This window comes from Austrofundulus limnaeus, unplaced genomic scaffold (genome assembly GCF_001266775.1).
Source record: "Austrofundulus limnaeus strain Quisiro unplaced genomic scaffold, Austrofundulus_limnaeus-1.0 Scaffold10, whole genome shotgun sequence".
Lineage (NCBI taxonomy): Eukaryota > Metazoa > Chordata > Actinopteri > Cyprinodontiformes > Rivulidae > Austrofundulus > Austrofundulus limnaeus.
In genome coordinates this window covers 777,598-789,223 of record NW_013952412.1, presented here as the reverse complement: position 1 = coordinate 789,223, position 11,626 = coordinate 777,598, and the positions used below count along the sequence as shown (strand labels likewise).

Genomic DNA, 11,626 nt, shown 5'->3' with positions numbered 1-11,626 from the left:
CCCCACCACCTCTTCCCCTTTAATTATTATAAATTAAATCTCCAAAAAATGCTGAAATTTGCTGCAACAGTTGAAAAAGTTTTGGAAGGTTTTGGAAGTTCATAAGTTTACTTTTTTCATGAGCTGAAAAAGTGACGATTCAACACACAAATTATGTTTTTATTTAATTTTGTCTCATGTATATTGTTTCACAATGTGTTTTCCGTGAACTCAGTAATGTAAAAAAGAACATTTAAACAAAAATGTATCAGATATGCATCTCCAAGTTTGAACTGATACACCTGTCTGCACACAACTTCTGTGTAAACCATTCACACAAGAAGAAAAAGACTAAAAAGGAGCAGAAAAACAGAGGATTTAAAAGAAACACCTTAATCAGATGCTGACGTCTCAAATGTACAAATTGGGTGCATGCACCGTATTAAAACTGCAGGCATGCATATACAGGCACATGTACGATCAGTATCAGTATTTTTGTTGGCTTAGTGGGGGGAGAGGGACACATCTGAAGCCCATTAGGACCCCTGTACTTCAATATATGCCAGACATTGACACACATGCACACGAATAAATAAGCTGCTGCTTCAGTCACATCTTCTCACCTCTAAGCTGACAAGACTCGTTGCTTCTCCAAACATTTCACCTCTACATTAGATTTTCTTAAGCTCTGACACACAAACACACTCACAAAAGTTTCGTTAGACTCATTACGCCACTGACTGACTTCCCAGAGTATCATTAGATCTCGGCTGTATATTATTGCAAAGTGTCAAATATTTCTGGAATCTGCTCCGTGTACAAAAAAAAGTTTCTCCTCCGTCTCCTCTCCCCAGCTTGTTTTTTTTTTCTTTCTAACCTTCACATTTACCTCTGCGTCATACTGAACTGAAATTTGGTGTGGTGGCACAAGAGCAATCTTCATGACATTCTGAAAGCTGCAGCTAGCAAAAAATAGTTTCTCGTTACCTGCCCATCGGTGAAATGCAAACCTCACCTCAATCATTTGGGGTTTGCACCTGGGGTAACTATGTGCGAAGCCACCATTCAGGCTCTGCCCCTGCAACGGAGATGATGTTTTCCTCGTGCAGGTAAATTTCAACTCAGGTAAGTGATAAGATTCTATTTTTTTTTCACTACTCTCACTTTTTCACTCGTATTTAACTAGTATTTTTGTTTTTAATCAAATGTCTCTGTTGTCTCATTACACCTGATAAAAATCCTGGATCTTGCCTCGAGTTCATCAAAACAAAGCAAAAGGTTTCTTCATCACTCTTGATCTTTAATAACCCTCATTTTGAAGCACCTCCCATCTACTTCATTTCATCATCTCTTGCTACGTTTATTGATCTCATTTTTCTTTTTCCCTGATCATTGCTTCATATTTCTCTTTGTTCCGCCAACTCTCATCACTTCTCCTCCCTTTTCATACAGCTCCACCACTGTTATTCAACCATGTCACATAGGTTAAAGTTACCCAAAATCTATGCTGGCCTCCTACGTTTTTTAACTTTGAACAGAATAATGCTTGTGTGACAGCCTCTCTCATTCTTTAGTTTAGCAAATCCATTTCCAGAAACATTAGTCCCTGTTTCTAAATGGCAGTACGAATCAAATCTGATTTTATTTTTCATTCTCTAAATCACAAGTTCTTAAAACACAACCAAAAAGAAAATGCTTCCCAGTCATTTCAATGTCCAAATGCACTGGAAAATAAAAAAATAAATGAGCTAAAAGTTTTATATTAGATGATGCTTTCAGTTCTTACCTCCACCCCTTTTGCAATGCCCCCAACTGTTTTAGTGCAGTTAGTTTAATTGATAAACTTTTTGGTTTTATTTGACTCTTGTCCAACTTTGACCATTTTGCATGAAGTGGTACTTTTAGATGTTCAAAACATTGTGCAGAGGTAAACATTTTGTTCTTTATTGATTCAGGTTTGCACACAGTCCTAAAAAAACAACAGTTTATAAAAATTGTTCGGTCAAATGCTGACTGGTTAAAAATTAGCTCGAGTAAGAAAGGGAAGACACTTTTTCCCCCTTTCTATTTTTTTTTTACATTTTTGTTCCATAAAACAGATCTCTTTTGACTTCTATCTATTGCCACAATTTAGCAAAATCACACAACAAACAATCAAGAACTACATTTCTCTGACTGACACACAACAATGTTGCGGGATTTGGATTTTTTTTTTTTAAAAATCATCAAATATATATTTCTGAGTATTCTGCATCCTCAGCAGTCCTCTGCATCAGCTGCCATGTAATTGACACATCACTCTACAGTAGTTCTTTGTATTTGGCTCCAGTTTTCAGCAGCTCCTGTGGAACTAATTGATTATTTAAAGAGCAGCTGTGTTTGTTTCAGTGCAGCATCTCAGGGTGAAAGACATGTAATGTCCTCAATCTTGTGTTTTTAAAAAAAAGTTTCCCATCAACTCTGGCCTGTTTCTTTGTTGCTTTACTTTGGCTCTGAGCCAAAATGTGAAATAATCCAACAATGAAATGACAGGAGAGGACACGCATACTTTATTTGTTTGTTTGTTTGTTTGTTTTCTTGGCCTGATTTCTTCACGAGGATCCAACTGAATGACTGGTGGATTGAGCAGGATTGAAATGCAGGTGCTACAGAAGCAGAGCTACAGAGAAACTAATCATCATGCTGCATGGACGTTTAGATAATAAGAAGGATAAATACTGGCTGTCAGCAGGTGTGTTGATTACTGATAGAACCTGAGAAACAAGACTGATTAACAAGAATTTACTCTTTATTTTAGTGTCCACTAAAAGAATAATCTTATTCAGATTAAAACTGAAACATTTATATCTATGTATTATTTACCCTATTGGCAAATGTATTTAAGTAAAGTTTAGTTTTAGCCATTTGTCAAAAGAAAGACATTCTTATAGGCTTCTTTGCATTCAGAATCAAAGATTAAAACTGATCATTTATGACTATCATTACCATCATCTTTATAAAACAAATTTACAACTTTGGGTACTTGAAAACGAATAAATCCACAATCAAATCTGTAAAAAGCTCTCCGCATCATGAGTTCTGATCTGGAGCTGTATACGGCCAACAAAAAGGAATTCAAACTAAAGACATCTGTTTCAAACAAACTGCAGCGTGTCTTGAATAATGAGGGTGTGGCAGCGTTTTTAAGAAGACTAGATAAACACATTTTCAGGTCTTGAACCCTCTTCGGTCAGGGTCTACTGCTGTGATTTGTATGGTCCGTGTTTAAACAGCCATCACGCAGAGGACACGGGGGTTAGTTTTGGACGGATCTTTAGTTCACTCAAACACACACATCTAACAACTCTTTATTTTAACACGCTAACTGAATAACAGTGGACGGCCATAAATTTCTCACAAAGAAAAGAGATGGAGGGACACTCCAGCTGTGCGTCTAAAACACACTTTTCACACAGTTCCTGTGAAAGTAATCTATATGACAGACGGTCAAAGCCACATTGTTGGGACTTGAACCCTCAACCTTAACTTCTCAAAGGGATCAGTGTTGTTCAGCCTTCAGCTTTGCTCCTTCTTACCCATTAACCATTCATCTGTCATCCTTGCCCTTCTCTCGCATCCCTCTCCTCTTCAAACCTTCAGTTTTTTTCTATCCTTTTCATTTATTTCACCTCTCTGTCTTTTTTTTCATTCATCCCTCTTCACCATCGTGACCTCTTCTTTTTATCTTCACTCTGCTGGTACTTCCATCATACCTGAGCTTCCCTGCTTCCCTCTCTATTCACTCTCCATTCTACATTCAGTCTTTGATGAATCCATCATTCACTTCCTCTACACATTAACAGATCTTTCATTCATTAATCTCCTGCCTGTTCTTTGAAAAAGTGTTGATGTTTTCTCTCTTTCATGAACAATCCTCACAGATTCCTGCCAACTATCAGAGTATAAGTTTTAATTCAGAGAGTATCCTGGTTTAAGCTGTAGGGCCTTGTAAGATCGGCGCACTTTGACCTTTTAAGGCATCAGAGTGTTGTTTATCAAGACAAGCCATTTAAATCCAGCAGCTGTTTATCAGTTTAGCCTAGGACTGTAGAAGATAACTGGTGTTACATTTATCTTCTGGGATTAACTGGTTGGTGTTCATCAAGAAACACATTTTTTTTACCTTTTGGCTTTTTTTAAAAGGATGATAAACTGACACAAGAGGATTTTACAGCTCTTTTGTTAACTATTTAAAGATTTTAACAAATTCTACATGGCTGTAAATTTAAAATGTTCTAATTTTTAAAAAGAAAAGCGTATATTTGTTCATCTTTTTTGAAACGGCACATTGCTGCTGAACTGATCTTTCGACAGCTACAACAAAAGGCAACACAGCTAAACCTAAAGTGAGATTTCAAATCAGAGCAAAAAGTAAACATTGTGTTTTATCTTTCATAAGGGATCGACCGAGAACAAAACGTTCATAATGAGGAAAATGATGAAATTCCCGGCACTGGATTGAGCAGTCATGTTCCACGGTCAAGGACAGATACTTCACAAGTTTGACACAAGAGCTCAAAACAGGCAGAGGAGGATTCTGAACCGGCCGAAAAGGAAATTAGCCAAGAAATTTACAGTCTGGTGATTGTTATTATCAGATAGTTCAATCTAAATGCAGTTTGAAAAGGTTTGTTTAATCCAAGGTTAGTGAAGGTTCACAGTCTCTGTGCTGTATCAGTGTGACACAAAACCAAGTGTTTTCAGATGTTTTATTAAATAAATAAATAAATAAACAAGCTGTTCACAACTATTTGCATAAAATTGAATGAACAATGCATCTTAAATTGTATTTTTTAAAAAGTGCCTGTACACTATGTACTGTATAAAATGCCTTAAAGGCATATTTTTATACTTTGTTTTTGGAGGAAGATAAATGGTTCATTTAACATCATCTTTTGCCAAGTTTTGGAACTCATTTAACCTTTTTTACATGAAACTTGCCTGCAGTGATTTATTCTTCATCAGCCTGGCATGTTGTGAATCAGTTCCAAACGCAAATCAAATCAACAACAGATTTTTAATTTTCATTTTGAACTTTGCACACACAGTTTTTTTTTTATGTCTTGTGCCTTAAATCATCTCATCTCTCTTTTTTGTCTTTATTTTTTTCTTACGTCAAACATTTTCTTTCCGTCCAAGCTTCCGTAACGTCCGTCGTGTCTCATCTGGCTCAGGGTTTACCTTCGCCTCCTCAGCTCACACACAATTATTGTCAGTGCCGTTTTCCCCCTCGTCACCGATTTCTCCATCTGCATCTCGATCTTAGGTCACTGTCTGAGGGCCGATGCATGGGAAATTACACCGCACAGCTGACTTATTGAGATATTCGGAGGTCTACGTCAGATGAATAAACTCTGTTTGTGATCACCTCAGCGTCACTGACAGTTAAACACATTCTAACAACTCAGTGGACACAGACTTTTTTTTTTCACCTTTACAGGTGCAGCCAATTAACAATCATGCAGAACCTGACGAGTGCAGCACCGTGAGATGCAAAAAAGGGTCAGAAGTAGAAACTTTAAACTTAGGGCTCTTTTTTGACCTTGCAGACAAAGATTCCCTTGGGTTTCTTTCAACAGACAATCTTTACACATACATTAAAAACCTCAAATGCTTTCTCTGCTTCCCTAAAACATTCATTATTTTGCTGTTTACACCTTCCCCATCTTTTTTTTTTGTCTTTTAATTCTGATAATTGTTTTAGATCAGATCAGATGTTTGAGAGAACCTGAGCTGAACTTGAGAAATGCATGAGACACTGAAAAGACTGAATGCAATGAAGGAGCTACGGCGTTAAAGATGGATGACGATGGATGGAGAGCAGACAAAGAAAAGAGCTGAAAGATGACAGAATGAGAGCCGCCCTACATTCCATCACGTCTGCAGTTCCCATCTGACTCCTGGTGACGGCTCACCCAGCTCCGCTGTAAGAACAGCGGTCTGTGTGCGGATCTGGGCAGTGCCAACTGAGAAAACAAACTCAGCTGTTCACAGGCTGTAAGCAAAAACAAACTTTAAACTCTGAAAACTAACATGGCGTGATTAAAACAGGACTCCGATGGGAACGTTTGAGTTTTCAAGTGGCCCCCTGCCTCAAATGGGACAAATAGCTTATTGTGTTTGAAATTTTGGATGTAAAGAGCGTGAGTCACAAAGTAAGACTTTTAATGAACAACAAAGCAGGAAAATGAAATTAAGTAGGGAGGAACTGGAACAACTTATGAAAAAAGTGAAAACGCAGGATGAAAGAATTTGTATGTTTTATACATTCATTTTATTACAAACGCCAATTTCATTTAGTGATAATAAAATAATAAAAAGTGAAAGTAAAAAAAAAACTTTTAGATATTTGTAGGTTCAAACTTACTTTTCAATTAATATTTTTTTTGACTGGAAGTTTCTGCCTGCAGCGAAAAGTGAAAGTGTCAAAAAGTGCCTCAAGAAGAAGAAAAAAATGCATGAGCTTGCAGGTCAGAGGTAAATCAGTCCTCCTTCCTGCTTGAAGCGATTCCCACTAATTGATTGAAATGAGATAATGACAGCTTTTCCTTCCGCTAAATTACCTCCACATCCTCCTGGCAGAACAAATACCCTCAGGCTGTCTGGAGATTACAGTGACAGAGGAGGATACAAGATAAAAACACCACCAAACAAAGGTGACAATAAAGAGTAATTAGAAAAAAAGCAAAAACTAAAGGTGACCATGCTCAGAAATTAAGTAAGCAAGATAAAAGGGAGTATTCACTTTAGAAGAACATAATGTAAAAGAGGGCAAACTGTGAGGTCACATGAGAGGTCACTGAGGCAGGAAGTAAAGACCTGTGTGGTCACTAATGAGGAGTTCTTCACATAATCCTCACGATGCACAAGTGTGTTTCTGCTCACAAGTGAAAAGTAATGTTTTATTTAGGCCTGTTGACCTCTTTGCTGCATTTTAAAAAGATGCTAACTTCTAAAGGATTCTGAAAGTTACTGATGAGACAAAACATAACAAATGACTGCTGTAATAAATAGTTGCAGTTTCACTTGACTTTGACTATTAATACAAGATGTGGAAAAAAAATCAAACAGAACCATGAGAAAAAAACAACCATCAATTTTCATTTACAACCTCATAATATTTTTATATCACAACACTGAAACATTTTTCATGCTTTAACATTACATCACTTTCTGTTGCATCTGGACTAAATGCAGTTCCTGCCTCTTGGTTGAAAATGCAGAAAGCATATGACAATCCTCTGAATGTGATGTGACAACAAGCAGCAGAGAGGTTTTGTGCAAATGTGTTAAAGACAAAAGTTCAGGACTTTGGTGCAGCCTGAGCAAACTGAGCCAAAATGCTAAAGGCAGGGGAAATATCCCTCCACACCCACACCCTGACTGGATTTGTTGCATGCTATCGTTTGTGAAAAAGCACAATTTAAAAAAAAGTGTTTTAAAGTAAAATCTCATCTCCAAGAAACATGTTAACTTGAAATCTGAAAAGTACATTTTTATAGCTTTTATATTTGGAAATCCTTCACAATTTCTGTACTCACATTTTACACATAGCGACCCCCCCCCCCCCMCCCCTTCTTTTCTCACTGAGCAGCCCAGTGTTTATTTTCATTCAGCCTGGAAAACCAATAAGCTCTAACTGGGAACTTTTTTCCTCAAAACTGAAGAGAAGGAAATCCTATGAGATATCTTGCAGTGATAATTGCAGATGTGCTCCAGGCTATGAAACAATGAGCCCTGGAAACAGCAGTCAACCTTTCTCTTACTCACACTCACACTTTAGCTCTGTAAACTTGGAAAAGTCAGGGTCAACAACTGGAAAGAGGAAAAGAGTGAGCTGCCAAAAATATCGTTTTCTTAAAAGATAAAGTTAGACAAACCATCAAGCCAGCACATTAATTAAAACACAATGACAACATTTAGCAGTTTAAATCATGATAAAGTTTCATGATTTCTATGTATAATATCGCGACTGTTTCCTCGTTAAACTTTAGAATGAGACGATCAGATGCAGGAACCTCCGCCAGAAGCCCCTCCGGCTTCTCACCCTGCCTGCGCGCCCTAACTCCTGCAACAACCAGAATTAAACACTTCCAGCCTGACCACTGCCAGGAGAGGGGGAAAGGATGAAAACAGGAGCAGGGTGGAAATTAGAAGAACAAACCAAACTTTCTGAAGCTAAAAATCTCACACCTGATTGCCAGTTGAAGCCACCTGCGGACAAGCGCGCGCGCTCTGAATCATAACGAGCATCCCATTAGAGAGGTGATAAATACCTTTAAAGGCCAGCCTCAGTCTTGGCACGTTAATCTTGGTTGCAGAGATGGTGGCGATGAGGAGCGCAACCATGATGAAGAAAGGTGTAAATCCCCTCATTTTTTTAAAATCGTCTTGTTTTTATGATTTTTTTTTTTACTGAAATGCAAAAATCCGAGATTTTTTTTGTACTTATTTGATCCCTTTCATCGCGGTCCCTTTTATTTTAAAGTCTCTGCAGATTCCCGGAGCGCGTAAAAAAGGGCGCCCGTCCGGATGTCCTCTCAGCTGAGTGACCGCGGCTCTGCCCGGGCTGCTGAGCAGAGACACTGAACTCGCCTCTGAATGCTTCAGCAGCTCATTCCCAACAGAAGTCTCTTCCAGTCAGGGAGAGAGATACACCACGCCTTTTTCAGCAAGGAGAGAGAAAGAAGAAAGAGCTGTGTGGCTCCTGGAAACTCCTCCTTTACGCACAGCGCAGTTCTCTCCAAAGAAAGTGCACCTGACGGAACGGCCCAACAGATGGACCAAAACACGATCTAGATAAGTTCATTTATCTGCAAGCTGCTAAAAGAATAGAAACCTTTGCAAAGTAAAACAGTAAAAAATTGTTTTTATTACCAGCTCTTTTTTGTACCTTCTCCAAGAGACACATATTCATTAAAGTTTAAAAAAAATTGCATTGGGTAATATAGGGCACCAAGTTTAAAATATTTTGTTTAAAAAGTCACAAACACATTTTCATTATTTAGCTCACTTTGAGAGCAAAATTCTATTTAAAATGTTATTTAGCTCAATATTCTCACATTTTTCCAATTTTGCTAAATGTTAATTTTAAATATAAAATTGCATGTCTCAATATTAAATCCTAAATCTAAATATGTAAATCTAGATGTAAAAATCAAATTTTAAATGTTGCAGCTATAAATGATAAATCTTATGTTAAATAATTTCAGAATGGAAGGAAGCTTAGTTTTTGCTGTGACATCATCATCCTGAGACAAGAGCAAACGCTGCTAAATACAGTATTTAAAATTTAAATTCAAAATGTGCTTATTGAAAACAAAAGATAGATAGATANATAGATAGATAGATAGATAGATCCTGTGGTCCAGCAGTTTGAAGTGCAGCTCGGACACCGACTGCAACTAATGCCTTGCAGTGTTAGCAGCAGTAGCAGTTGTTTTTGTTACAGAATGATGATGCCATAAAAGTGCCTCACACCAAAAGGTTGTGTTGCATTTTGACGTACTTAATGTAAACTTTTACATGTAGCCACAACATAATGTTTAAATTTAACATTTGTTTAAAAAAATAGCAAAATGTAAGAACATGAGCTAAATAACAAACTGTTAGGGGAAATTTTTTTTGCCAAGTGAGCTAAATAATAAAAATGTGTTCATGACTATTTTTAACATTTTATTTTACATTTGGCACCCCATACAGTAAGATAAGATAAGATAAGATATTCCTTTATTAATCCCGCAGTGGGGAAATTTACATTGTTACAGCAGTATAAAAGGCAAAACCAATTTGAAAAACTATATATACACAGTAAAATCTTAAAAGGAAAAACGTTTTTCAAAGCTTTCATCTTCTTCATGCCAGAGTTCTAAACTAAAATCATCTTTTGTTAAGAAATGGCACAACTGGGGTTATTTTTGGTCAAATCTTTAAAATGTTGTCATGTAACATTGTAAGATGTCACACCGAATGTGTGTTTTKTGAATGACTGAATTATCCAGCTGCACCTTTTGGCAGTGGGTGATAAAGATACTGTCTATTCAAYGTTTTAAGACTTAGAAACAAACTTATCCCGTTCTAACTCTGAGTAAAGCCATATCATCTTTAAGACGTGCATYGGTATTGTTTAGAAAAATGAGCTTTAGCTTTGCAACATATAAAGACCCACCTGACATCATAAGTACAACGTGGGAGAAGCATGTCCTACAATCTGACTTTTTTTTAGATAATCAGTAAATAATACAATTAATTTATTTACATGAATAAAAACAATAAAAGATCCCTTTTCAACATTTCTCTCCCCACAAAATCTTGTGTCCAAGTGACCTTCTTCAACCCCTGCTTGTGACAACATTCTCGGTAGCTTAATTAAGTAGCCGGGTACTTTCTCCATACCCCCCACTCTATACGTGCATCCATTCACATGCAAGCTTATAAGTGCACACAGGGGTCACCGCAGAATGAAAAAGAACCATTCAAGGTGCCAATGGTGCTGCAACCCGGCTTTATCTGGGAACACTTGTTTATAGCATGACCGACACTCCCTTACATGCTTCATGCGGGCCGAGAGGCAGACGGTGGGAAACCAGAGGGGTGTGCTGGGAACGCTGGGCGCTTTCACAAACAATGCAGCTCATATTGTTGGAGCTTTCTGAGCTTGTTTGTGCTGTTTGAGCTCCGTTCATCCAGATGCAGAACTTAAAGTCACAAAAGTCAGCGGAGTGTTCAAAAATAGCATCGYGCCTTTCAGAGMTCTCCTATGAAGGTCAATAGAGCAGAAACAAAATATCAGATGTCTATCACCATATCAGATGTAAACATTTATGTATGACTGAGATAAYGAGCAAAATAACTTCCTGTAGTCAAAGGAAACCAAATCCTTGACAACGAAGGAACCTCCTACGTTTGTTTGATAGTTTCTTCCTTGAAGTTCAGATTGTGTTTCAAGTAAACACCAACTGTTACTGACGGAAAAATATGTTTCTGCTTTCCTTTCCTTGTCTCTTTTTGTATCGTTTGTGGACAAACATGTTTGATTTTTTTTTTCACTGAACATTCTTCAGTTTTATGTTGCAGAAAACTGGGAAACATTATCTGTATTTGATCTGTCTGCTTTGATTTGGGGCCATGAGGTGATATAAAACACGTACAGCAAAATAGGAAACATTGGTCTGAAAAAGAAATAGGAACTTGAAATTTAGAAGACGTTTTCAGTGATGGAACTCAGATTGTTTTAAACTGCTGGTATGGAAACAGTTGTAACTAACGGTACATGATACCATTCAACACTTTGTCTTAAATGAATAAAAGATGGTTGGGAATATGTTTAAAATTACTTTCAATAGAAAAATCCTTCAAAATCCAGTTTGTTTTGTGGAATTAAAAATGCTCTTTGCACGTTTAGCCTGCAAACATACATTGTTAAAGAAGCATTCCTCAAAGAAATGCACATTGTACCTTGCAAGTTAAAGATTTAAATACAGATGTGGTAAAATGTGTTGGAATATACTGTGAATAGTTCTCAAATACCTCTAGCTTAAAGGAAATTTTGAAAAATATACTGTTTATAGACATTTCTTGCCAATTAGGAACATTGCCAAAATCAGAG

The 11,626-nt window shown here is 37.2% G+C and overlaps 1 protein-coding gene across 1 annotated transcript in view; it reads right to left on the bottom strand.

Moving 5' to 3' along the window:
* The window catches only part of sema3bl (sema domain, immunoglobulin domain (Ig), short basic domain, secreted, (semaphorin) 3bl), a gene marked incomplete at its 5' end in the record, with an annotated part of 57,089 nt that extends 48,694 nt beyond the window's left edge, over positions 1-8,395 (bottom strand). The window contains 1 exon segment of the mRNA XM_014001739.1: positions 8,295-8,395. Coding sequence (XP_013857193.1) covers positions 8,295-8,394 — 100 coding nt within the window.
* Between the last annotated feature and the right edge of the window lie 3,231 nt (positions 8,396-11,626).